We start from the raw sequence: 27,956 nt of genomic DNA, 5'->3' as shown, positions 1-27,956 counted from the left end.
GTGTGCACGCACCACTATTGGCGACTACAGGGCTTGCCGTTCACGGATGCTTAAATCCACGGATAGCAAACTATATTGTCAGTTTTGACTTGGCTGAAATATGTTGAACTGCTCTTCCTTTTTTGTGGTGTAAGAACTTATCCTGATTCCTTGCATGATATTTCTGCCTCTGGTACCAAAAGTTCTGTTAAAGACATAAAGCCCATCATCAATCAACCCAACTTACATGCTACTGCTTTAGTGGTGTGGAGACCAGATGAGAGAGCTGCCTTAGGTCTCATACTGGGAGAAAGGTGGGATATAAATAAAATAACAAGACAGCTGTCTTGAAGTTGGAGCAGGTGCAAGGGGGACAGAGCAACCAAGAGAGTTAATTCCAAAAAGAATAAAGAAAAGGACCCAACCACCAGGAGACACCTCAAGATGGAAAGACAGACGCCATCATAAATAAAGATGTTGAGCTTGGTTACTAAGACGCTGGCACAGCAACATCGGGGAGGGGTCAGCTCTTGAACTGCTGGTGGACACCTTCCCCATGGGCTGCTGCTCACCCCCCACTTTGACCTTGCTCTCCCTTCCCCCTCCATCCCGCCCCACCCCAGAGGAGGAGATCATTTATCATACTGACCATGGCGCAACTCCAATTTGCTGAGGTCACTAACTGTGGCCAAGCGTCACCCCGCCTACATTCTCAGCCACTGGCCCGTAGTCATGACAAAGTATCCCCTCCCCAGCCGCTTTTGCTGAGCCTCTTCATTTATCCCCCAGCCCATCCCTTTGCTAGAATGGGGAGAGCATTTGTAACCTTCCCTTGACTGATAGATGACTTACTCTTCAAATCATGGGGGGGGGGGGACTGGAGGGGGCAAGGATAGAAGGATGGGAAGGTCTCACTCATGCCTCCAAATTCCCAACAGTGTGAAGACCCAGGTTATGGAAGGCTCACCAATAATAATAATAATAATAATAATAATAATAATAGATAATTTTGGAATAATCCCAGTTCTCCTCTGTATGTTGGCTTGGCTCCCAGGACAAATGCAACATACCTGGCTGGCAGAGATAGAAGGTTCCTTATCATGTCTGATTATTTGTCTATCTAACCAGTACTGTCTACTCTGAATTCCAGCAGCTATCCAGGGTTTCAGGAGGAAAAGAGCCTTCCCATCCTTTTAGTTCAGGGGTGTCCAATTTTGGGGTGGGCCAATTTTCACCCTTCTTCCCCTTCCCAGTAGCCTATGTTCAAAGTGACATCAATTTTCTGCTGGGGGCTTGGAGGCTCTGGGGATGACAATCGCTGTACTCAGGAGGTACTTTAAGAGCCACAGATGTGTGAGTCAGGGCCACTCACACCTAGTTTAGGTAGAGATACAAGGATCCAACCTGAGAAACCTGAGAAACTACTGTTTCCAACAAAATCAACAGCAAAGAGGCCAAGGGTAAGACCAGGGAAGTGTATGATTGTGTGTGTAAAGAGATGTGTATGTGTGTGAAGAGCAGAGATAGGGTGGTGGTGGAAGTAAGGCTGTGAACTCAGGTCCAAACACAACATACGGCATGCTCGGTTCACCCCTGGGAAGGGAAAAATGGTCAACCCCCACCAACAAGCAAGGTTTGGCATCTGTCACATTTATGGAAATGGCACATGCATGTTATGGTAATGAGGAGCAATCCTCTGGGACATGATATATTTCATATCTGCCTCCCTTTCTCCTCTATCCCCCACCCTGGAAGAGCCCAAGCAAAGATGCAAAGCTAACGGCAGAACCCTGGGAGGACAAAGCCCTTGCAGTGTCCAGAAGGACAACCAGCCCAGAACATGGAAATTCACTCACTGCAGACAATATTCCCTAACACGTTCCTTGGGGAGGGACAACAAGGCACAACAATAATATGTTTGGCAAAACAAAAGAACCCCGTCTTCCTTACTTAGTGGAGTAAAAAACAGCATTTATTAAATACTTTAAAATTATTATTTGAGGGCTAATTTTATATTACCTAAGCCATTTGGTTATAGATAATTGGAAACCACTCACCAAAACCCTCTCAATTATGTGCAAATATACAAACTACCCTCCAACTTTTTGTATTCTCCAAAATACTGTCTTTTCACTCCATTTTTTCCCTTGAAAATGGTGCCAGAAAGTGATGCAGCATCACTCTGGCCTCCATTTTAAAGAACAGAGGCAAAACAAGGTATTTTAGTGCCCTGCCAGAGTGGGACAGCAACTGGAAACTTGGCCCCTGGGCTATACACAGCTACCCATCCTGACACAGAGCCAGCAAGTATTCAACCAGTGTTTACGCTTTCATGAGACCAATCCTGGGTGCAGATCCTACCTTCCTAAAAATCTCAAGCTTTGTTTCTTCTTCACTTCAAGTTTCTAGGGCTGTAATTCTATATTCACTTATCTGGTAGTAAAAGCTAATGGGACTTATTTCTAAGTAGACATGCATAGGGCTGCATGAAACAAAAGAAAGAATCCATAGTTCTTTTTCCTATTTAATCCTGGGCCCTTTCCCACTACTACAATTCTAGCACTATGATTCCATTTTAACTGCCAAGGCAACATCCAACAGAATCCTGGGATTTGTAGTTTGGTTAGGCACTAACACTTTCTGTCTGAAAACACTCCCTCCCTATACTGCAAATCCCAGGATTCCATAGGATTTTGCCGTGACAGGTAAAGTGAAACCGTAGCACTATAACTGTGTGAAAGGACCCACTGTGAAGTAGGCAAGGCTGAGAGAAGAGCGACTGGTCCAAGGTAATCTATCTGATTTTGGAACTCAGAATCTGGATCTACCCAAGTCCTATCCCCCCAAAACCCAGCCAATTTAATCTTGAAGTGCTGGAGTTAAGTGCTGTTTAGGAATTATTGATTTAAATAATATTTTACTTGATTTGGAGGTACAGAAGGGGATTCTTCCAATCTTGTTTGTTCTGCGATTAGGTGTTCCAATCTTAAGAAGCAGCTCTGCCACAGCCAGTCCCAAAGTTGTGAGACTCGTGGTGAACCCAAAAGTGCTCAAAATACCCCCCACCTGACCACCACAGTGTCACCAAACTTCTCTCAGCTTCTGACTTGAAAGGCAAAATTTGGCAGGGGGCAGAGAGAAAGGCCAGTGAGACCATTGGCAAGGGAGGGGGGAGCGGTGGTGGAAGAGATTTACAAGTGAAAGGGGTTAAGAATGGAGCAGTTTGTGGGATAAAGAGTCCGCAGAAGGGGCTTTACAGATGTGTGGAGGGACAGAGAGGGGGGAGGCTCATTGTTTAATTAAGCAGAAAGTGGCTCTTTTGAAAAGCAATTTTGCACAGGAGCCGGGAGGAGGGAAGGGAGAGCTCAGTAAACAGTCCCTGCCAGGGAGGGCAGGAGAGGAGAAAGGAACAGCTGGCACCATGAACCGTGTGAACCAAACGCTGCTGCTGTTGCTGCTGCTGCTGAGGGGTTTAAAGGGCTGCGGACGGACCTCCTGCGCCCTCCCTCTCCATCCATCCATCCTTACCCTGGCAACCTTTCTGCCACCAACTTTGGAGCAATGGGATCATTATAACCAGAAATAGCATCAAAAGACAGAAATGGTTATCCTTATATAGGTAGAACAAATGGCTAAATCTGGGAACAGGAAGCGACTCAGCCTTCCTTGCTAGTAACAGTTGTTCTTACGGCTATTTCTTCATTAATGTCCCTCCGTTTTCCCCAATACTTGGACTCCAGGTGGCTTACAAACACTAAAACAAATGTGATCAAAAGCACCTACAAAAACATAAACATGCTTTCTAAAATGGCATCTAATTGTCTAGGGAATAAAACCCATTATGAACCTTTTTTTGTTCAATGATGCCACACTTTGCCCTCTTTTCGCAAGAACAATCATCCTCCAAATACTCACAAGGTTCAGGCTGGCTGGGCAGAGTCACCTGATGCTTTTTGATCCCATCGAACAGGAGTTCCGCTCCACCTCTGAAAGGCAAGACCAAACAGACACATACATGAATCATCATCCCACAAGAGAATTCATAGAAACACTAATATTTTAATTCTGAGAATACAGTAAAAAGTTCCACTGAGATCAGTTCTTTACCTTGGAGGGATACAAGGTCCTCTAGATGCCATAGGACCACAACTCCCTCAGCCCTATCCAGCATAGCCAAGGGTCAGGGATGATGGGAGTTGCAGCCCAACACAGAGCCTGAACTGCTACTTTTTAGAAGTAATTCCTTTCTTTTATTGAGTACAGTGACTGAAGAAGTAACCGGTATAATGTTAGAAAAGCAACTTATTGTTTTGATCACTGCATCGGGGGCCCAGTGAGGAGAAAAATGATTTTAAAATACTTTTAATACATAAACCAATGAACTCATTAACAGTTCAGGCCTGGCCGACCATCATCTAAAGATACGCAGATGTACTCAGAACTTGGAAAAAATACTTTTTTGGACTACAGCTCCCAGAATCCCCCAGCCAGCATAGCAAGGAGGTGACATTCAAGCATTGCATTCCAGGGGTACAAGCCTCAAAATAGGGTTCAACTATGACTTTGTTGGCGCCTGGGCTTTTGGCATCAATATTTCCTTGGCAATCACTACATTAGGCATGGGAGTGAATATCGAAATATATCATTGCAGAAATATTAACCCAAGGCCTAGTCCTTTTCAAATCCGCTTACGTGAGGCAAGTGTTTTGGCCGTACTCTGGGGAAGGGGACAACGGCGTCTTTGTAACGCAGCCTCCAATGCTAACTACTTCTACCCAGTTACTGTCCCCAAAGATTGCTCTGTTGGGGCTGCCCTGCTCACAGAAAACACTGTTATCTGAAAACTGAAGTCGCAGTTATTAATTTGAGACAGATCTGGAGATTCATGTAGGAGAACAAACCCTAGCCATGACAGGAGAGAGGCCCCTTTCTGCCTGCTGTGAAAACAAGCCCATACTTTGTGCTTCCCAGAGATCCTGCGATGGTAGATAAGGTCCTTTCTGTAACACGCTGAGCTGGGGGGAAACTCAGCTGCAATGCTAATGCATAGAGCAACCATTTAAGCATTTCCAAGAAAAGAGATGGTAGCGGGGAAGGGGGAGGAGAGGACCAAACATGTGCTGCTTTGCTGAGTCTCAGTAGCTACCCAGTTATCACTAAGAGGTAGCGCTAAAGCCACCTTCCCTGACTGGGTGCCCTCTACAACTGTTGGACTGCAATGCCCATGGCTCCCAGTCCTCGTGGCTGTTGGGGACTATAATCCCCAAGAGGCAAAGACTTTCTTGTTTAAACAGGCCTTCAACCTTGGATGAGCCAAAGTGGAGTGATGTGCAGCTGGGTGCGCTCTTGTTTTGTTTTATCTGTTTAAATTGCTTTCATTTTTAATATTTCCAAAATACTGTTTTCATGGAATGTCTGCTTTAATGCTATTTTAAAACATCTGCACCCATAGTGTTTATTTTTGTTAAAATGTACTGTGTATTGTAAGCTGTTTTGAGTCCTATTCCGGGGGAAAGTAGGATACAAATCAAATAAATAAGTTATCCAACGCATCTGGAGGGAAGGGGAAAGCTATGTTAGGCAACTGTAGGACAGATGGAGGATGGGTTTAAATAGAAGACAGCCTGATGAGGTTTTCAAAAAAGGCTTCAACCAGAACAAGCTGGAAATTTGGGTTATTCATATATTACCTCACAACTAAATGTCTGTAGAGCTGGGCATGAAGTAAAAACAGGGTGACAGTTAAATACATCAAAACATATCTTCTAAGTATAGGGTGAACCCTAAGACAAAAATAAAAGTGATAATGAAGATTTAATGGAAGGTGGGCAATCTGTGTCTCACTATAGGCAATAGCAGGGGATCATGTGAGCTACCGTTCAAAAACTACATGATGGGTAACAAGTTGTCCACTGTATACTTAGTGGAAAGACATCTTTTGGCCCTGGGCTGGACCAAGGGAAAAGCAGATAGGGGCATGTTGCTCTCTCTCTCACTCTCCATATAGACGTCCATAAGTGCAGACATCCATAGTCTCACTCTCTCCCACACAAACAATAATGTTTTCATTACTAGATTTCAATAATAAAATTTCCCCCCCAAAAAGACTTTGGAAGGCACCTTTGAATGCTAAAGCTAGGTATTTGGAGAAAAAGTTCAGTCATGACGCACACAAAAAATAGCACTGCATGTTCTTAAAGCCATATTTTATTATTCTGGTATTGACTACGAAATAAAACCAGTTCTTAGGACAAGGGCTGGCTCTTTTTGGGTAAGTATTTTACACAAGGCCTGAGCTTTCCTACTCTCACAATCTCCTTCTTGAACAGCATTTGCTTTAAGCATTGCCAATTCTTGGACGGAAAGAAAGACTTCTCAGTAGACTATAACTGATTGAGACCATCTTAATGTAACAATCTCTTTTTCTTTCATCCTGGCTTGTGACATGTTCATATAAACACCAATGTCCCAATTTCATATCCATTCATTAACTCTGAAGCTTCATCTTCTTCCGGGTCTTTAAAGTATCTTTGGAGGCATCAGAGAAAACCTGACTTAGTTCCCAATTGCTTTGCACCCCTGTCTAGCCTCACTGAACTGGATAAGAAGCAATAAACATTATATATGCAAGAAATGCTATCATGAAATCTTAAAATGACAGGCCACTCACCACAAGAACACCAAACTCTAAAGAAAGAGGGAGCAAAGGGCAGTTGCTTTGGAGCTTTGCCATCCTACGATATGGAAGCATTACAGACCAGGTAGTTTTCTTTGCACACATTTATGGAAGAGGTTGGCAAAGAGTGGTCTTCCAGATATTTCTGGCCAACAATTCTCCTCAGCCCTAGGTTGCAGTACAATAACATCTGGAGTTATTTAGGCTCAGTGTGGTGTAATAGCTTGGGTGCTGGACAAGGACTCTGGAGACCAGAGTTCAAATCCCCGTTCAGTCATGGAAACCCACTGGGTAACCCTAGATAAGTCACACTCTCTCAGCTTTGGAAAGAGGCACTGGCAAAACCCTTCTGAAGAAATCTCACCAAGAAAACCCTGTGATAGGCTTGCCTTAGAGTTGTCATAAATCAGAAATAACTTGAAGGCACACAACAACAACAAACAGCTGGAGTGCGACAGTTGCCAAGGCTCAGATGATCAGGAAGGTATTGAGAGTGACAGAATGGAACAGAAACAACCTTGCCTCTCCCCAACTTTAAATGCAATGGAAGCAAGTGATCCACTCTGTTTTTGGTGGTGGTTTTGTTGTGTGCCTTCAAGCAGTTTCAGACTTATGGCGCAACCCTAAGGCGACCTTATCATGGAGTTTTCTTGACACCTCTTTTATAAATCACCAGCTTTCCATGAGACTCTTTAGAAAACATGTAAAGAAATGCCTTCTCTCATGGGACGACTTACCTATTAGAAACTGACAGGAGGGAGATGGCAAAGAGAAGAACCAGGGAAGGGGGTGAAATAGGCAAGTATTTTGTATTAGAAATACAGAAGAACTTTCTATCGAGTGCCCTTCAAATAGTGTTTTTTCCTCAGTCTCTTGGAATGGTTAGGGGAGGCATAGGGCAATGTTTCATTATATATATAGAGAGAGAGACACACACACACATAAAATACTCTCTCAGCCTCAGGGGAAATGTAATGGCAAACCTCCTCAGGACAAATCTTGCCAAGAAAACCTCAGGATAGAGTTGCCATAAGTCAGAAATGACTTGAAGGCACACAATGACATCAACAATAAATGTCCAAGTTTAAAACATGAGGACCAGCCTGGGAGAGTGGTTTGGGTGCTGGGCTGACTCTGGAGACCAGGGTTTGAATCACCGCTCGGCCATGAAAAGCAACTGGGTGACCTTGGGCAAGTTACACTCTCTCAGCCTCAGAGAAAGGCAATGGCAAACCTCCTCTGAAGGAATCTTGCCAAGAAAACCCCATGATAGGGTCGCCTTTGGGTCACCATGAGCCAGAAATGACTTGCAGGCAAGGAAATCCCATTACATCCCCAGTCAGCCATGGAAACCTATTCGACTTGGGCAAGAAGTCACACTCTCTCAGCCTCAGAGAAAGGCGACAGCAAACCTCCTCCAAACAAACCTTGCCAAAAAAACCAACCCTCCCGCTCAGTGATGCAGATCATCCTTTGCTTGCCTGTGTCTAAGAAGGGCCGACTGTACTGTAGTTTGATTATTGTATTTTAGATAAGGGATAAGGGAGGGAATTTTAGTCTGTATGTATTATGTGTTTGTTATGTAATTTAAATGAAAAAAATCATCATCATCATCATCATTATTATTAATATAAAATATGTTTTATTCTTTTACTAACTTTCTGTTTTAATACTGTAATAATTTAATTCCTTTTTAATGAACTTTAAAAAATGTTTTTTTAATGTTTTTAATGTCGTGAAAGAGCGGGATACAAATAAATATAATAATAATAATAATAATAATAATAATAATAGGGTTGCCTTAAATCAGAAACGCCTTGAAGGCAAAGAAATCCCATTATATCTCCACTCAGCCATTGAAACCCATTGGGCTCTTGGGCAAGTCACACTCTCTCAGCCTCAGAGGAAGGCAAACGGTAACAAACCCTGCCAAGGAAACTGAAACAGGGTCACCATAAGTCAGAAAAGGCTTGATATTTGTGGATTTGATTATTCACAGATTTGATCAATATGTTCTCTCTAGGAATCTCTAGGTCCTCCAGTGCAACTCTATGGCCAACCTTAACCAAAAGTTGCCCTGAAAGACCTAGAGATTCCTAGAGAGGCCAGTCTGCTAGGCATTTGAAGCTCCTCCAGTGCAACTCTATGGTCAATGCCTGGCAGACGTTGGCCACAGAGCTGCCCTGGAGGACCTAGAGATTCCTAGAGAGGTGTCCTCCTCTCAGGTAAAAGCATGGGGTTTTCCCATATCCACAGCGGTGGTCTTGTGCCCCTAACATTAGCGAAGATGGAGGGACGATGTACAATTCAAAATACCCCTCAAAGAAGCCTCCCAGCTTCGCCTTGAGCCCCCATTTCCCCCCCTTTTCTCCCCTTTTAGGCCCCCCAACTGCCCCCAAAGGAGCCCTCCGCTCCACAGCCGCCCCTTCCCCCATTGAAAGCCCCTTCCCCGAATTAAAAACCCCCACTTTTTGGTTTAAATGGCGCCTTTCTCACCCAAACTCCAGCTGAAGCGACACGGGCGCCGCCATTTTGACTAAGGGCACGGCTCTGCCCACACCGGAAGTGCCCTCCTTTCAACTTCCGGTTGGGGTGAGGCCGCGTTGCCTGGCAACGCTTACAAAGTCGTGTTGGGCCTACTGTGCAGCTCGAAGCCTTTGTGTAGATTTAGCCTTTAGGCACAGGCTCTCAGCCTCAAAAGCTCAAGTCAAAACAAAACAAAAACCCCATGATTGGCTTAAGTGGAAAACGAGTTCAAAGACACAAGCTTGGCATGATCCGCACTGTAGAAATAATCCAGTTTGAAACTATGGAATCCTGGGATTTGTAGTTTGTTCTGCCACCAAAGCTCTGTAGTTAAACATCTCACAAAACTAAAAATACCCAGAATTCCATTGCATTGAGCCATGACAGTTAAACGGGTCAAACTGGATTATTTCTGCATTGCGGATGCAACCCAAGGTCTAAAACACACGGCAGAAATGATCCGGTTTGAGACTGCTTTAATTGCCCTGGCTCAATGCTAGGGAATCCTGGGAACTGTAGTTTTGTGAGCCATTGGGACTTCTGTCGAAGAGCTCCCACAATAAACTACAATTCCCAGGACTCCCTAGCACTGACTCACAGCAGTTAAAGTGGTCTCAAACTGGATTATTTCTGCCATATGTTTTGGACCCAAATGATACTAGGATTAAGGACCACATTACTTTTTAGCTATTTGATTTTTTACTAGCTCCAGATCCATTTCTGAGCACAATTTAAGATGCTAGTCGCTGTCCCTAAAAAATCTCAAGCAAATATGGTTAGGATTGCATTGTAAATGCTCCACAGCATTGTCACCTTTTTATTTTTTTAAAGCAAAGTGTTGCAGCCCATTTACTAACACTACTTCTGCCACCTTGAGTCCCTGTACCGGGAGGATATTATTATTATTATTATTATTATTATTATTATTATTAACACGATTATTGAATTATTCATTGGACAGAAAAATAGATACGCATCTTTTAACACCTTTCCCTGATGAAGAAGCCAGTGGAGCTTCCAAAGCTTGCAACTCGTATAATGTGCATTTTGTTTGGTCCAAGAAAGGTGCCATTGCTTTGTGGACTTTGGATGATGCTCTACTTCACTATATGGCCAATACTGGATATGTTAACATATGTGTTTCATCTTCAGGAGGGGACTAAGCTGTTGCACGAATATGAGACTAAGGACCCAATTATTTTCCAATCAAGCATTCAGAAATAGCCACAAACAGCTGTCTGCCTGCCCCGACGGAGGCAAGTCAAGCTTCTGAGGGTGTAATAATGGTCCGGGATGATGGCAAACATTGGAGCCATTGCAGCCACCATGACAATGGGAGGAAGGAGGGGGAATCTTCTCAGCTTCTGGGGCTTTGTTTGATTTCTCCAGTCTCAGTTTCGAATTCCTTTTTGCATTGGGGATGATGGAGAAGGGAGAGCAATGTTGTGGGGGAAGGGGAAGGGAGGTCAGGGGGAGTTAAAGCCTTTTCTATCCCATTCATGTGGTAATGGGGTGTCAAGCAGAGATCAGTAAGGTGGAGGCCAGGCCTCTGAGCTTGGGTTAAACTGCTGCTCAAAGAAAGAAGGGACCCAACCGACAGAGAAGGCTGTATGTCATTATGGCCCATCCTCTCCTGCAAGGCACTCTTCTGTTTGACCTGGGGAGGAAGGCGAAAGGAGGGAGGCAACGCTGTGCCCCCCCCCCAATTCACAGGCTCCCTTGAAAGCCTCCAAACAAAGCCGGGAGGGTGTTCAAACAATGCCAGACCCCCGTCTCGGTCTTCAATAGGGGCCTCTAAACAGGCGTTTAACCTCCAGAATGGCTGAAAGTGATCCTCAAAAGCAGCTTGGCCTCTTATTATGGCTGAATCAGAGGCCACTTGGATGGTTCCTCTCCGCCAGGGAACAGGCCGCGGTTGCCCTCGCCGTGGCCCGCATTCCCTTCTGGTTATATTGCGAATCAATGGTTGACGGGACAGGGCCGAGCAAAGGGTGGCCAGGGTCCTTCCGGCTCAAAAAACATCCCATGGTAAAAACAGGAACCCTGAAAAAGGAGGAAAGAAAAAGGGGGAGAAAGAGGAAGAAGGTCTTCCGGTTTGAACTGAAATACGGCTCACAAAAGCATCCAAAACCTCAGAGATTTCAAACACCTGTCGCCATCCCTAGCATTTCAGGGCAAGGGAATAGCCATAAGAGGACTTGGTTGCTAAAAGATGGAGCATGCAAGGTTCTAGAAACCGAAAATGTGATTTGTAGTAAAATATCGCTCCCATTTTAATTCTCCCTTGCTTATGGGGGTTGGGCGTGTTGGACTGACCTTTGGCTTTTTGGAGAGTCAGTGTTGGACTGACTTTTTATCACAGTATGTTAGATGCATGGATAAGAGTTCACTTGGCTTTCTCCAGCTGCTTCCTGGAAATCTCCAAATATTGCCCCTTGGCTCTTGTATGGACAAGAAGGCACCTTTGTGGACATGGAGTCAGAAAGCCAGTGTCAGATTTTGTTCTTCCATATTCACACTAAAATAACTGCAGATATCTAAATAGATTTGCTGCTTCAGGAGCGGTCCCATAACAAGATATTACCAAATTAAATGAGCAGCAAAGAAGTCATGTTTATTGTTCCAGCTGGATAGACAACTAGCCAGAGAAAAAGCCCATTCTTCTGTGATACTCCATTTTATTCCCCTTCCCAACTTGTGTTTGGCCATCGTTGGACAAAGAGTCCTTATTTTCCTCTGTGAAATATTAGAAATATACAGATATGGTACAGGAGCGTTGCTATTCTTGGGTCTCCCTTCCATTTCAGGTCAGATCTTTCAAGATGCCACCATTAGTAACTGCAGTGTTAAGAGCCAAATGAAGGACACAACTTTCAAAGCATTAACATCGAGAGGTTAAAAATCAAACCAGCAAGCAAAAATCGAAATCTTCTTTTATTAGACACGAAGATTCCATTTTCATCCCTAGCTCCAGCACAGGAATTACAAGCTATTACATCTGGACATAACAGAAAATGTTGTGTGATGTTAATGAGAAAGCGTCGAGAGGCAAACGGACAATTCACGCTCCCCATCCCCTGCCCCAGCGTTTGGAAAAAGGCGACGATTCATTGGCAAGAGCTGAAAATACACCTTCTCTTCTTCCTCCAGATACGGACACAGACATGGAGACACCACTTGATAGCACCGCGTTCCCTGAGTAGATGTTGAAACAGCATCGCTTACAAATAAAAGACCAACACCCTCCCCACCCCATCATATACACACAGAAGGAAAACAACAGATGTAAACTGGCACTGGAAGGGAAGGGAAGTGTCACAAATGAGACACCCGACGTTGTAAAGTGCCAAGGGGCAAAACGGCCTCTCACTGCTCAGACCTACTCAGAGTAAGAGGCCAGATATTAAGGGAGGCTTAATATACAGGTGGTCCTCTGTATCCACAGATTCTTTATCCACTGATTCAACCATATACAGCTTGAAAATATTAAAATGCATATCAGTTCCAAAAAGAATACCTTGATTTTGCCATTTTATATAAGACATGCCATTATACTACACCATCATATCTAATGGGACTGGAGTATCCACAGATTTTGGTATCCATGGGGGAACCTGAACCAAACCCCAGCAGATAGCAAGGGTCCACTGTATAAGCCTCCTTAACCATGGTTCAGTGGGATGAGGGCCATGGCAAGGACCTTGCCCCATACTGGATTTGGCAATCCTTCCTAGAACAGCGGGAGAGAGAGCAGCCTACAAAGTCAGTTTTCTGGAAGGCAATATTGCACAGTCTTTGTTCAGTTTTGGACTGTTGTAATGTCTTTCTGGGTCTTTGAACCAAGACAAAGAGGTAGGGATCATGTCGCCCTTCAGTTGTTGCAAGAACTGCTGCTCCCAGCATCTCTGGTCATTGGTTCTGCTGTCCAGGGGCTGCTGGGATTTCCACTCCAACAACATCTGGGGAGCTGCACGATCTCCCTGCCTCGTTTCAAAAGAAGTGCCAAGCTATGGGTCAAGAATCCTAGAGGTCAATGAAACAGAGGATGCTACAGGTCACTGTGAAACATACAGGGCTGAGGGGGACAAATCACTGGGGTACATGCTTTGGGGGGAGCCCAGACATTTGGGAGCCATATTGAAATGAAAAATGAAACCATATTTTACAAAGTAAACTTTAGTTTCTCGAGAAACCAGAGCATGGCTATAATGTCTGCTACTAAATTTAGGAAGCAGAGATGGATTGTGCGTCTTGCCCCAGAGCCAACACGAGCTGTCAGCTGCTCTGGGGACACACAAACATCATGGGAAACTGGGAAAAACTCAGTTAACTGATGGCTGAGGTGGTGGTGGGAGAGCAAATATCCTCATGTTGTCCTGTATTTTAAAAATTATAAACTGCTGATATACAGGTGTGAGTTGTTTGTATCAGTGCCACACAATACTGCTCTCACAGACGAGCCACCATCGCATCTGCAGAACTACCTGACAGCACCAGAGTCATTTGCACTAGAGAGAAAAATGTGCATGCTCATGCACACATGCTCCACATCATGGTGCATCATCCAGGATTCAGGTTGTAGTGAAGACACAGCATTAGGGGGGCAAGGAAGGGGGATTAGCTTCATCTTTGCATTCCTAGCAAGCCACCTGCTGTTAAACATGCACAACAACACACAATCTCGGATGGAGGAGGCAAAAAACCACACATCGCTGGCGGATTGTCTAATGCAGAGTTTGACAGAGTGTGGTTTTTCACACTCAAAAGGGTGGCATTCCCTTCTCAAAGGCAGTGAAGGTGATAACAAGGGGAGGGGGGTCTGCCTAGGACAACCTTATCCAAGCTTTAGGACCTGACACAGAGACAGAGAGAGAAAGAGGGGTCCTTGGTGTGCTTTAAAGTCTCCAAAAGAGCCATGCCAAGGAAGTCCAGAGATTTTGTCCTGGATATAGCAACCAAGGATGGCTGTGGTCCATGGAGGACAGAGATACCAAATGACGTGGGGATGGAGGTCAAGACATGGAAACGTGGCATGGAGGGCAAGTAAGAGCTCACAAGCCACACATTCAGTAGCCACTGGCCATAAGCTTTGGTACCTTTGTCTTAATTTTTCTTTCCCTATAATAGATGTCTCCCAAAGGAGGAAAAACTGAGATGTCATCTTAGACCAATTTGTGCTGGGGAGACATGGAGGGAAGGCTAAGGGCACCCAAGGCCCTGAGACTTCATAGCCAAAACCTAGGGATTGTGCCACAGGAGGGTGGGAACTGGTAATGTATTAAACGTGATACATTAACCATCAAATATAGTTGCTCACAGCATGTCATTCAAATAAAGAACAAACATCAAATATGAGACACAAGAAGCGGGTGAGGAGACGATGTCTCTGGAGAGTCTGCAGAAGCCACTCTTAAGCAGCCTGCAATAACAGTCAAAAGTACATTGTTTTTTTAACACATTCTTTAAAGGGCAGTGCTTTTACCCCAAGATTTTGTCTATTCGGAGACCCATGGCTCAAGAGAAACACTACATAGTCCAGCTATAATGATAGCCATGTGGCAGGTAGGTGGGGAAGGCAGGATGAAAGTTTGGAGAGATGCACAAACCCCACTGGATCCCTTCTTTCTCCTCTTGCTTTTTTTAAGACATAAGATAGCTCCTGCAATTCATTTCCTTGCCTAAAGGAAGACACAGGATCATAGCATTAATGGTGCTTCCAGTGCTGTACCCTGTTCCAACATGGTGCTTCACACCCAGAGATGCCTTTCAACCTGCCTTACCTTATCTTGAGCAGAGACTATGCTTTGTACAGTAAGCTATTAAGCTGAGCACAAGACCAGTCTGAGCATTTCGCACTCAGGACAAAGAACGCCGTTGCCACCGTACTCCTAACTTTGGCTCTGTCCCCACACATATATAATACTGTCAGCCCACATGTGCCATACACCAAAATCTGCTCCGATTAAGAAGAGGATGTGCTAATGTGAACCTGTGCGCATACACACTCTGTGCATGTAGTTTAGAGCAAGTCATATGGGTAGACCATATGCCATCGTCTGTATCAAGTTGTCAAGGCAGAAGTTGACTTCCAGCTCAGTTTCTGTCAAAAAAACAGGCCTTTTCGGGGCCAAAAACGACAGAGAGAAGACCAAAAAATGTGGCTCCTTCACAACACTGAGGGTCAAAATTGCAGGGGGGGGGGGTTGCAGTGGAAGTTGCAGAGAGCCAAGCACTGTACATAGCCTTAAATCTTTGCTCTTACAAATTATATCAGAGCAAAATTTACCCCCCGAAAGAACCCCAAAATAGGATATATGCACAGGTCATCCCCGTTTTCCCCTCCTACAAACCCAGGAGACACAACTAGGAACACTTTAGAAAAACAGATTGAGTTTTCCAAGGAATGGAATTGCTGAGCTTACAAAAGGAAGAGCTGGTCATCAGTGCGATTCGCTTCTCTCTCATATATATATATATATATATATATATGGAATATCTGTTGGGCTCCTTTAAAAATATACCCATCTCCACTCTCCCTGTAAAAGAAGAGGGACGAAGACATGAAGCATTATGTATAAGAAAGAATATGAGTTGCTCCCAGTGAAGACAACGGTCCACAAGGAAGAAACACAGCCAAGCTTGTGCCACAAACGGAATTACAAGCTTGCAGCAAATTCTTTTTGCTCTCTTTTCTCTTTAAAAACAACAACACCTTGCAATAAATTATGACAATGAAACGTAAACACACACGAACACAAAGAAATGTCCAGTTATGAAAAGTTAAACAAAACAAAACAAAAAAAGAATTGTTTCCCTGGAATAAAAAGTTGAGTCCCGGCGAATCCCTCTCCCGGCCAATTGCCACCAGACCTCCCCACCTGCTCAGCAAAGTAGTGATAGAGGTTTAGCAGCCAAAAAGGAGGAGACAAGACTTCCCCCCCCCAAAAAAAAGTAGGAGGCACAACTTTTTTTCCCTTCTGGAACAAGACCCCACATTGGCGGATAATGCGAATTTGATCAGCGAGGGAAGAAAGCACCATGACCCCTCCTAGAGGTGTTACAGAGCATCGCAAACCCATCGGTCTCCTTGTTTTAGGAATCAAAAGGATGAGGAGGGAAAGCAAGGGCAACCCCCCCTCAAAACCCAACCCTTTAAATTTTGGCAAAATAACATAGCATGTCTCTCCTCTGTCAACCTTGCGAGGAGGCGGCCAGTCCCGTTTCCACGAAATAGAAAACAAAGCCAACACGTTTCTATGCTTTGGTATGCAAAAGAAACACAACCCCGCAGGCCCTTGGTAAAACTGGATTAAAATGAAAACAAGTGGGTGCACGCAGCCCCTCGTTTGCTGTGCCTTTTTTTGATCGACATCACAACCGCCTCCGGCTTTCTCTCTTCCTATCATAAACCCCAGTCTGCACCCCGCAAAGCAGGTACTGGTCGCCACAAGTTGGCCGGACATCCTATTACAACTTGGCTTGTCCAGACTGGATCCTCTTGAAGGCTTCCTTGTCCAGAGGCAAGTACCGGCACTGCCTCGGCTCCAGAAAATACAGCCTGTCCTTCACCACGCTGGGGTCGTATCCCTCTTTGCGCAGGTCCATTTTCTGGAACTTGAAAGTGCCTGGTTGGCATTGGCGTAGGAAGAGAAAAGAAAGACCAGTGAGGATTTCATTCTCCATCCCCTATTGGCATACGTGGCAAAATAAAGGCATTAACCGCTCCCAATTTCTAGCATTGCAAAGAGGGAGACAACGATAATCATTCACATCTAGAACTATTCTGTTTGCAGTGTCCATATTCCCTGGGTCACTTTGCCTCCTGCTTTTCTTTGGATGCCTAAACTTCTAAATGCTCAATGGAAGATTTAAGTTACTGCAAGGCTATAAAGGAAAACCTAACTAGGAAGGGAGAATTCTTTATTTCTGGGGCAATGCCCTCCTTTTGTCACCTCCATAACTGTATACCTAGCCCTCATTCTTGGTAGTCAAAAAAGCATTTTGAAACATGGTAGACCACCTTGGAGAAAGGCGGGATATAAATTAAGTCAGTAATAACAATGCAAAATAAAATAATTTCTCTGGCTTAAGGACTACGTAACTCGGAGTGCAACTTGCCACCTTGGCTCCAGCATCAAATAGTCTTGGATCAGTTCTACGTTAACTAAAAGTGGAAATGTCAGGCTTCGAGAGTGAGTTAATTTTTCCAACCACAATCCAGACTTTTGCAAAAAAAACCCAACCCCTTCTTTTCTATACATTGTGTTATCTTTACCTTTGATGCTGTTGGGGCCTCTGAGAAACGTTGAAGAATGTTTTTAATTAAAACTAAAATAAAAGGTTTGAAGAAGTATTTTAAAGGGACCCACTTGTTTTGTTCACTTCTGAAAGCAACCGTAGGAAAATGGGCCGTGCGTACGCAGGAAGTGCTTTTTTCATTTCCTCAGCAAAGTGATCCAAGTCACAGGAATTGTCTGGGTCAACGATGGCTGCCATTCCAGCCTTGCCTTCAGTGCCTGCAACACAAAATGACACGTTTGGGTTTTTGCATCCTTGTCTGAGATAAAGTGCACACCTGAAACCTGGCGAGGCAAGACACCCCTTCCCCAAACTAAACATACTCAGCTCATTGGCTGTTGCTGTTGTTGCCTTCATGTCATTTCCAACTTATTATGGCAACCCTATCATGGGGCTTTCTTGGCAAGATTTGTTCAGAGGTTTGCCATTGCCTTCTCCTGAGGCTGAGAGTATGTGACTTGCCCAAATTCACCCAATGGGTTTCATAGTCAAGTGAGCAATCAAACCCTGGTCTCTAGAATCATAGCTCAAAACTGAAACCACTAAATCACACCTAACTCTCTACTCGTACTTGCTCTGAGATTCTCGGTCTGCTGCTAGAGTATGGGTTGTCTGTATGTGTGTGTTGTGTGCCTTGAAGTCATTTCTGATCTATGTCAGCCCTAAGGGATTTTCTTGGCAAGTTTCTCCAGAGTGGGTTTGCCATTGGCATCCCTTAAGGCTGAGAAAATGTGACTTGCCCAAAGTCACCCAGTGGGTTGCATGGCCAAGCAAGGAACTGAAACCTGGACTCCAGAGTCATAGTCCAATGCTCAAACCACTAGCCCATGCTGGGTCCCTAGAGTATGGTATATCTATTTCTATACATGTATTAAAAAATAGAGAAGAATAGGGGCTATAATCCTTCCTCCCATTACCTGGAACGTCTACGCCATAGACGACAACGTCAGTCATATTGAGGAGGCGACTGAGTGTACCCTCGACTTCCGTTGTGGAGACATTCTCTCCTTTCCAGCGGAAAGTGTCTCCCGTTCGGTCTCGGAAGTACATGTAGCCCAATTCATCCATGACCAGCACATCCCCTGAAAGAAAACGGAGAGGAAAAGAGGACCTTATTACAGTCCATGCCTTTGTCACTTGGAGTCGTCTTACTAGAGCAATCAACTAGCTGTGGATCGCAAACCACTTTGAAAGATAACTTTAAAAAGAGCTTTCTGATTCTCTCCTCTTCTCCAAGTAAGGTGCAAAGAAATGTTAGCCCTTCACAGAGCTTGGGAAAGTTGCTGGTTAGGAGATTATAGGAACTGTAATCTAAACAGAAGAACTTTTCCAACCTCTGTCCTGCACAGACGGATCAGAAAGGGTCAGTACATAGATTATAGCTCTGTAACCCTGATCCACGTAGATTAACTCTATAGTTATAAGACAGCTTCCTGTATTGCTAAGGGTGTTCAGAACTAAGAAATGCTGTTAAAAACAAAAGAAGAAAACCATACCTGTGAGGTAGGCAGAGTCACCCTTTGTGAAGACATTGTGGGCAATCTTCTTTGCATTGGCCTCGCTGTTCAAGTAGCCGTCAAAGCGCTGCAAAGGATGGTTTTGTTTGATGCGGCCGACCAGTTGACCTGGTTCCCCTGTGGACAGGAAAAAGGAGGAAAACTCAAATTGTGTGGGGTCACTAGTATTGTTGCTGTTGTTGTTGGTTGTCCATTTCCAACTGCTAACAGTCTTAATAAAAGTCTTTCTTTTATGGAGTTTTTAGAAAAAATTATTTTGGGGTAGTAAATGTGCAAAACCTTGTCTTAGGGTGCATCTGCACTGTCAAACTAATTCAGTTTGACATGGCAGAATCCTGGGATTTGTAGTATTGTCAGGCACCAGCACTCTTGGGAAGAGAAGGTTAAAGACCTTGTAAAACTACAAGTCCCAGAATTCCATAGGATGGAGCTACAGCGCTTAAAGTAGTGTCAAACTACAGTACATTATTTCTGCAATGCAGATCACCCTTTAACATTTATGTATCATTCTAAATTAAAGTATCGGATCATCTATTTTTTCCCCCAGTTTGTTCGGGGAAAAGGCTGCAGGGACAAACAGGAAAAAATAAGGATTTTTTTCAGTCCTTCACATTTCTGCCCTGAACACTTCTCAGCTCAGGTCAGTCAGCCACTCTCCATTCCAATGGATTGCAATTAGAAACCTCACCTGGTTTACACCGAATGCAGAGCCCGTCCGGTCCCCGGATCAGCTCCATCGTGTCCTCATTGACTCTGACAAGGTTGATGGGGTAAACGCCAGGTAGGATCCTGCTGTTGAAGCCACAAGCTCCAAACTGCAGAGGAGAGAGATTGCAGGAAAACCAGTTTGACCAAGAACTACTTTCCTCCCCCAAAAAATCAGGGGATACTGGGCTGCTTTGTTGGAGATGATTGTGTTGAAAGGAACCTTTTCCCAAACAGAAGACATCAGGTGTAATATGCAGCCTCCATACCTTGTTGTCAAAGTTGCCAACACTGCAATTGCATTCTGTGGCACCGTAAAATTCAGCAATCTGGGGGATGCCAAAGCGTTCGGTGAACTCCTTCCAAATGCTGGCCCGCAGGCCGTTGCCAAGGGCCATCCGTACCCGGTGCTTCCGTTCTGCCTCATGCAACGGCTGGTTCAAGAGATAGCGACAGATCTCCCCAATGTATTGGACAATCTGAAGGAGCAAAGGAAGGGGAAGGAAAGTCAGAGATGGAGTAGGAAACAGGGCAGGAGTCCCAACCCGTGTGCTGAAAACCAAAAGTCAATTACATTAGAACCTCCATAAGGTACATTCAATAATAATAATAATTAATAATAATAATAATAATAATAATAATAACAACAACAATAAAAAGATAGACAGATCATGATTTGGCAAAAACCAAACCAGCCAAACCGGGACTGGGACTTGAATTCTTCACTTCCTAAACTCACTTCTCTGACTTGCAGTGCTTCCTTGCAAGTGTAGTAAAATGGCGAATGGGTAAAGCCTGAGTCTTAACTCTGTCTGTAATGCCAGCCATCAAACCATTTTCAATGATATCTAGAATCTCATTCAGAAAAATGAGCAGGGGAGGGGATCTTTATAAATTAATTCAGGACACATGTTTCCACTTTCCCACCCCCACTTTTCTATTTGTCTTTTCTATCAGGTGTCTCTATGTGGCTTGATTCCATAATGACTATTGAATCAATGGGATGTCTCCACTGCTCCACCATTATCACTCCAGACACTAGTTCAGATGTGGAAAACCTCAGCTCTGAAGCCTAACTCTGGCTCTTCTGGGATCCCAATCCAACTTTTTGGGCTTCCCTAGATGGCTGATCCTCCTTCCTTATTATATCATTGTTAGTTTCCCAATTTTTGTATGCATTTCCTTGAAATGTACATTGAAACATCCATATATTGAAATGCCTCTTCCCTAAGATGGAGTTTTGGAGCTACCTTGGTGTAGCAGTTTGAGCCCTGGACTAAAACTCTAGAGACCAGGGTTTGAATCCAAGTGACACTCTCTCAGCTTCAGAGGAAGGCCATGGCAAGCCCCTTCTGAACAAACCTTGCTCCACCCACCACTCCCATTAGTCCTCACCCCTGCCTCACCGTACAGTTGTACTGGACACAGTCTTCCCAGAAGCGAGAAGCGGAGAACTTCTTCCGGATCACCACCGTCAGTCCGTGAAGCAGGCACTGGCCAATTCCAACTATGTTACCTAGAAGGAAAGACCAAGGGGGTGAGGAAAAGCCAACAGGAGGTCTGAAAATGGTGATGTCCACCCATCTTAGGAAAGGCTGACTTCTTCATCTCTTGTTTTGCATGAAGACCAGTCTTTTCATCCCTTGTTCTGTGTGAAGATCAGTCTATTCAAGGACCCAGGTTAGGGGGGACCTACAGGGCTGGGAGGATGAATCTGACTAAACTGAGCTGCTCCAGGAAGGAGCAACCACCAAGAAGGCACCTTCCCATTTCTACCAGATGAGAGCTATGGGATGGAGGGAATTGACCCTCCTGACGATCTCCAAACTAGGTAGGCTCATGTGGTAGAATATGGTCCTTCAGATAAATTGCAACCCATGTTCTTCTTGTTATATGTATTTGTATATAGATGTTCTGTTATGTCCCAGAAAGCTACAGACCTTCCCCCCAAGCGTGCCGCCATAATTCAGTAGTTTCCCAGCTTTTGTATGTGGTTCACATTCTAAAACAAGGGCAGATGATACACAACTGATGGACTTAACATTAGCCCTAGAGCCAAATTCAAAGCCCTTGAAGCCTTGCTTGCTGGTCCCCCAAGACCCCTCAACTTTTTTTAAAAGGTCAGTGCAATTGTCAGGGGTTTTGTTTTGTTTTGTTTTGTTTTGTTTTGTTTTGTTTTTTGCACCAAACCCACCACTTTCACAGGTTTAACTTTGGCAGTTAATCTCTTAACGGCAAAGGAAAGCCCTAAGAGCAAAGGAAAGCCTGTAAAGGTGCAATATCATAGTAGCACAAATTCCTATAAACACAAAGATACAGAGTGCTCAAGTTACCTGCAGAGTGATACAAGGGGAGGCAGTCATAAACTATATCGTCAGGCCTCATCCGGAATCCATTATACACCAGAGACGCCATACGGTAATACCTGGGTCAGGAGAGGAAAGAGGGACCTCAGTGTTGCTAAAATCAGAAACAGGAATACATTTCCCACTGGGCTGGCCTGAAGCCTTTTATCTTTTAAACATATTTCCATTGACTCATTACGCATAGTAAACAAATCAGATTGTCCAGTAAATACATGAGTCAACAGTGTGGTGCAGCAGCCAAAAACATCAATGCAGTTCTGGGCTGCATCAACAAGAGCATAGAGTCCAGATCAAGGGAAGCAGTAATGCCACTCCATTCTGCGCTGGTCAGACCAAGTTGGGAATATTGTGTTCACTGGTTATATAAATCCCAGTCACCCACCCATAGCACAATTTCACTGACCTACAATGGACAATGATCGCTGCCTTGGGCAATCCCGTTGTGCCGGAGGTGTATACGTAGAACAATTTATCTGGAAGGCAAAAGAACGAAGAGAAATTCATTTATCGTATCTATGAAGTCCATTGTGGTATTCAAAGCCGGTTCTGCAATCCAGCTCACTACAGTTAGAAGCAGATTCTATGGATCAAACATGCCACAAGGTCTCCAGTCTAAAAGAAAGCACCTTTCCCATTCACTGCATTTTTTTGCAATACCTAGGAATCCCTTGTCTGGAGGAATGGGTGCGTGAGAAGATGCTTTTTCAATCAATGGATCCAAATGTTCTGAACCAGAGGGACCATTTTCTGTTTTCAAGTCTCCCAAACAGAAGAGATGGATGGATTTCCCAAGTGAAGGCTGCACCTCCTGCAAAGCTAGGAAGAGAGAATGAGTATTAGCAGAAAAAGAGTAGACAGTGTGGTCTAGTGGGCTGAGTGTTGGGCTAGGATTCTGGGCGACCAGGGTTCAAATGCAAACCTCTCTCTCAGCCTCAGAAAAGACCATGACAAACTTTCTCCAAATAAACCAGATTGTGGAAAGACTTGCCATAAGAGATTTGATCTTTTGACTGTATTAAATGTTTAATTTGTTGCTGTTCCATGCCTCTATCCATAAGGAAAGGTGGGTAAGAACTACAATGGGCTCTTGGTATCTATTGGGGTCTAGTTCCAAGACCTCCCATGGATACCAAAATCCAATGCTCAAGTCCCATTAAATACAACAGTAGTAAAATGGTCAGCCTCAGAGGAAGGCAATGGCAAGCCTCCTCTGAACAAATCTTTGCTAAGAAAGCCCTATAATGGAGTCACTGTACGTCAGAAACGAGTTGAAGGCACATAACAACAACAGTAAAATGGTGTCCCTTATATTAAATGACAAAATCAAGGTCTGTCTGCTTACTGATACTATTGATGCTGATGATGCTAATGACTATTTAAAATATTTTTAAGCTACTAGTACATGAAGGTAATGATGATGACGATTTTACTGGTGGCTTAAAAATCTTTTAAATGGACACTGGCACCTTTTCCCACTTTCCTCCTTCTCCCTGACATCCATTTAATTCATTTTATCCCCTTCTCCCCACACCGTTCGCCTCTCCTTCCTTTCACCTTCTGCCAATTCGCTTCCAAACAGGATGGCTTTTGCCTTTGAGACGTTGACGCAGTGCAGCAAAGAGTCCTGCCGTACGTTGGAGTTCAGCAGCGCCGCCTCCACGCCGATCTTCGCCATGCCGAGCCAGAGACCAACGTACTGGTTTCGGGATTCCATAAAGAGCGCAAGCACATCTCCAGAGCGGAAACCCCTTTCATACAAGAAATTAGCCACCTTGTTGGAGTAATTGTCCAAGTCCTGAAAGGTCCAGGTCTCGTCCGTCCCTTGGAAGATGAGGGCCACTTTCTCCGGATGTTTCTTTGCCGTCTGCTGGAAGAGCTGAGGGATTGTGTATTTGTTCCGTATATACCACCAGATTTTCAGCCAGGTGAATCCAACAGAAAGTCCAGCCCTAAAAAGGGGGAACACAGCATGAGTAACGTTCCCACCAGGAGACCCTGATAGGCAGTTTCTCCCAAGAGAAGAGGAGATGAGGAGACAAGAAAGATTGTTTCAGTTGCAACATACTCCACACCGCAATAAACTCTGGCATCGTAATTTCCTCATCTAGGTGTGTTCACCTGCCTGGTCAAGACGTTATGATGTAAGATTGCAATTAGATTACTTAATTATTAAACCAGGGTTTGGCAACATTTAGCCTACGGTCCAAATGTGGTTTGCACCTGTTTCTGAAGTCCTAGTAGGTCCCTGGAAATTCCCCGTACAGTATGTCCATACTCTCCATCTGTCCCAATTTAGCCAATTAATCTCTGTTATCCTACTTTTTCAGCTGCTTTTAAAATATCGCAGGTTCTTTCTCCTCCCTTACTTTCCTTTTTTATCCCCAACTTACTTCAGTTGCTACAAAATGAGTTCATAGAGCAAAAGTACTTTGCATTCAGTTAACTCAGTGGAGGAGTAAAATATTCCCCTTCCCTGTAGGCTTAGGCACAAGCAAACCTGTGCAGACTCTCCTAGCTCCTTCCTCAATGACAACTTTTGCAATCTTGACCATGTTGCTTGCGTCAAACTTTCCATCTGCAAAATGTTGAAGGATACAAAGGTTTCAATAGCCCCCATTCAGACAGCAACTGGAATTAGTTCAGAGACATACATACATACATGCAAATTGGCAGCTTGGAGGTGTAAGCCAAGTACTGATCCTGGTTGGTAAAGAAATGTTCTTTAATCCAGGACGTTCCATTCTGCAGAATAGCTCCTTTAAGCCACAGGGGACGAAGAGCTAGTAACGGTCCTACTTGCCAGCAAACTCCAAGTTCTTCCAAAACAACCTCCTACACACAGATTAGTACCAGATATGGCTTCCCCTGCTCAGTCTTAAAACAAAACCCAATAAGGCTTGTCATTGTGTTTGATCTCCCAAGATGGGTTCTGTCTGTCCTTTCTCAACCTGGGACTTGATAGTTGTGGTATTATTTTTAACACAATGGAGCTCTGACAAAATCTGGAGTCATTCTGCATTGGCCACACTCTGAAAGTGTGTTGCTTCTTTGGGTGTGCGTAAGGACTTGTCCTTAAAGGTTCATTTGTGATATTCATGTGTTAGTCATTTGCTTTGTTTATTCACAGGCTGTCATCCTTGTTGTTTTGTTCTAAGATGTTTGCAATTGATATATATATATATATATATATATATATCCATCTAAGATTGTGTATTTGTAAAACTAGGGCAGTGGAAAATATTGAACATGATCTTTTACATTGCCCTCTTTATACAGCTCTTAGACAAAAGTTTCTTGATCATATTTTACGTTCTCTTTCTGACAAATCTGGTTCCCAGCAGATTTGTTGGATTTGTTCATTGAGGATTGTCATCAAAGGTTCCAGCAAAAGAATAAGTGCAATTTATATTCTCAGTAGGTCCTTCCAAAACCCGATGGGATTGTCCAAAGTCCACCCTTGTTGTGCAAATAGTCAATAAATTGGAACCATTTCCCAACAAACCTTTGATCGACCTGATGTTCAGGGTCAATTGCTCATACAGTACCAAGTCCAGAGCTCCTTGGAACCAGGTTTAACTGTTCAAATCTTTTTTTATATATAGGTTTATAACAGAAGATAAGATTTTTTCCGGATAAGAGTATTCGTCCATCAACATCAGCTTATGTTTCAAACACTGTGTCCCATGACAGGTTTGCTTCAGTCAAAAACAACTTGCGGACACACATATTAACATTACAATGGCCTTTTAAAATAATGTTAAACTTATTTTTTAAAGTGAATCGTTTCGTTCTTTTTTAACTTCCCCAATGACCATTGCTCCAACTGTATTTTGTTCTAATTCATACTGTGAACTACTTTGGGTGCCAAGGGAGGAAAAAAGCAGGTTACAAATAAAGTAAAATGACAACAGATTTTCCCAAACTTACGTGACATCCCTCTTGACAGTCTTGACAAAGATATGAAGGAATTTCCAGCCTCCGGATCCCAAGTAGAATATTAAGACGGCTGGGATCACCTGAATCCAAGGCAAGTCCAGGAATAACCGAAAAACGACAAAGAGGAGGAGGAGAGCCACCAAACGAAACATCATGGCTTGAGAGGAGAGAAGAGAGAGAGAGAGAGAGAGAAAGTGCAATTCAGCAAAACGCTCTCTCAAAACCCATTAATTGCAGAGGGACATATTTGCCCAATTCGGCAGGGACAGTCCCCATTAATGCTCTGGCCCTCTTAATATCACATCATATCTATATTTCACCTTATCAATATTCTTTCTTTGTTTACATTATTCTTGTCTGTTCCTTCAAGACCAGGGGTAGGCAATCTTTTTGAGCCGGGGGCCAGGTTGCTGTCCCTCAGACAACTGGGGGGACGAAGCCAATAAATAAAATAAAATAAAATAAAATAAAATAAAATAAATAAACCAGGACAAATGTAGGACAACATTTTCAAATGGTGGATACTTTTTTTAAAAAAGTGGAGGACACGCAAAAAAATTTGCTGATTTTTAAAAAAATGTTAATATAAATGCATGTTTCTGAGGCATCTATAGACAATTGCCCCCCTTGCCCCTGTGCGCGAGAGGCCAAAGGCCCCGGCGGCAATCGGCGGCAGGACCGGGCTGGGGCTGGTCCCAAGGCCTCGCCGAGCCGCATCCGGCCTGCGGGCCGCAGGTTGCCTACTCCTGTTCAAGACAATATATTTTGGTGATAGATACAGACCTTGCCCTAACTTCCTTTACATGTAATATAATTTGTTTATATATATGACATGCTAATCTTGACCTTCTTCTTCTCAATAGTTTGATCATACTCAGCTTGCTCTCTGCTTGTTCTAGATTGTGCCTGCTTCCATCAGTAATGACTTTTGCCTTCTTGGCCATACTCCGATGTTGCTTGGCCATACACACAAGTCCTAGTTTTCGTCTGTGAAATGTTGGTGGGTATGCACCTCCGCACCAAAACAAACACTTTCCCTCGAAAGATGGAGGACTGACTTACCAAGAGAAAAGGACGATCCCGATCTTGGTTAATTCTTCTCTCCTCCAAGGTCCCTCCGCAGCTTTGCCTCGCTTCCTCCCAACAGAGATACGGCTTTGAGGACCATAACCTGTTGAGCATGAGATTAAAAGACTACTCAGATAAGAATGAAGTCCAAAGGCAATCCCTGGAGACAGATTATTCTCCTAGTCCTGTTGAGGATTGGTAGCATGCCCATGCCCACTGGGCAAAGGCCAAGAGGTTGCCAAGCCTCTCCCCATATCTTTCCCAGTTGCTCCCCTTAACCTTTGGCAGAATAACCCTCCTCTTGTCCCCATAAACCCTGAGCAGCAGGTCAGCAGCAGTAGCCTTGGCTCAGAGCCCAACTTGGGCAGGACTTTGGTATTGTTAAAAGTACATATCCAAGCTGTTTAAACATGGATTATTTATTAGCCAAGCAAAACAAGGCCTCGGGTTTCATTTGCCTACAATGAGACACGCAAATTTTGTTCTTTCAGTCTTTTCATTCAAGGATGCGCCCATTGAAAAGTTTGCTCCTGGACAGATGAGCTGAACAGAGCATTGCTTGAATTCAAAGATATAGCCCTGTTAGTCTGTAGAATCAGTACATAGAGAGATCTTATGGCACCTTTGAGACTCACCGAAAGGAAGAAATTGGCAGCATGAACTTTCTTAGACCAGTCTATTTCCTCAGATGCATATTATTATTAATATTATTATTATTCAAAGGTAATAATAGTCTGTAAAATCAATATGTAAAGAGATCTTGTAGCACCTTTGAGACTCACCGAAAGGAAGAAATTGGCAGCATGAACTTTCATGTAAGTAATTATTTTTTTTTGCTAACACCAATTGGCTACAATGAGCATTTATTGGGAAGAAGCCACACTG

The 27,956-nt window shown here is 43.9% G+C and overlaps 2 protein-coding genes across 6 annotated transcripts in view; both read right to left on the bottom strand.

Moving 5' to 3' along the window:
• The window catches only part of URM1 (ubiquitin related modifier 1), a 30,735-nt gene extending 21,517 nt beyond the window's left edge, over positions 1 to 9,218 (bottom strand). For all 5 annotated transcript variants that reach the window (XM_042478857.1, XM_042478858.1, XM_042478859.1 and 2 more), the window contains exons 1-2: positions 9,152 to 9,218; positions 3,895 to 3,965 (exon numbers count right to left, since the gene is read on the bottom strand). In XM_042478857.1, coding sequence (XP_042334791.1) covers positions 3,895 to 3,965; positions 9,152 to 9,186 — 106 coding nt within the window. In that variant the 5' untranslated portion in view covers positions 9,187 to 9,218. The remainder of the gene's footprint in view (positions 1 to 3,894; positions 3,966 to 9,151) is intronic.
• A 2,556-nt stretch (positions 9,219 to 11,774) lies between these two features.
• SLC27A4 (solute carrier family 27 member 4) overlaps positions 11,775 to 27,956 on the bottom strand; it is a 22,648-nt gene continuing 6,466 nt past the window's right edge. The window contains exons 2-14 of the mRNA XM_042478834.1: positions 27,066 to 27,174; positions 25,995 to 26,160; positions 23,622 to 24,016; positions 22,725 to 22,883; positions 22,471 to 22,540; positions 22,035 to 22,126; positions 21,108 to 21,217; positions 19,971 to 20,180; positions 19,685 to 19,811; positions 18,976 to 19,113; positions 18,397 to 18,561; positions 17,551 to 17,697; positions 11,775 to 16,806 (exon numbers count right to left, since the gene is read on the bottom strand). Of these exons, the coding sequence (XP_042334768.1) occupies positions 16,649 to 16,806; positions 17,551 to 17,697; positions 18,397 to 18,561; positions 18,976 to 19,113; positions 19,685 to 19,811; positions 19,971 to 20,180; positions 21,108 to 21,217; positions 22,035 to 22,126; positions 22,471 to 22,540; positions 22,725 to 22,883; positions 23,622 to 24,016; positions 25,995 to 26,158 (1,935 nt within the window). The 5' untranslated portion in view covers positions 26,159 to 26,160; positions 27,066 to 27,174 and the 3' untranslated portion in view covers positions 11,775 to 16,648. The remainder of the gene's footprint in view (positions 16,807 to 17,550; positions 17,698 to 18,396; positions 18,562 to 18,975; positions 19,114 to 19,684; positions 19,812 to 19,970; positions 20,181 to 21,107; positions 21,218 to 22,034; positions 22,127 to 22,470; positions 22,541 to 22,724; positions 22,884 to 23,621; positions 24,017 to 25,994; positions 26,161 to 27,065; positions 27,175 to 27,956) is intronic.

This window comes from Sceloporus undulatus, chromosome 7 (genome assembly GCF_019175285.1).
Source record: "Sceloporus undulatus isolate JIND9_A2432 ecotype Alabama chromosome 7, SceUnd_v1.1, whole genome shotgun sequence".
Taxonomy (NCBI): Eukaryota; Metazoa; Chordata; class Lepidosauria; order Squamata; family Phrynosomatidae; genus Sceloporus; species Sceloporus undulatus.
Note: the sequence above shows the minus strand (reverse complement) of the source record. Positions and strands in the feature narration are given on the sequence as shown.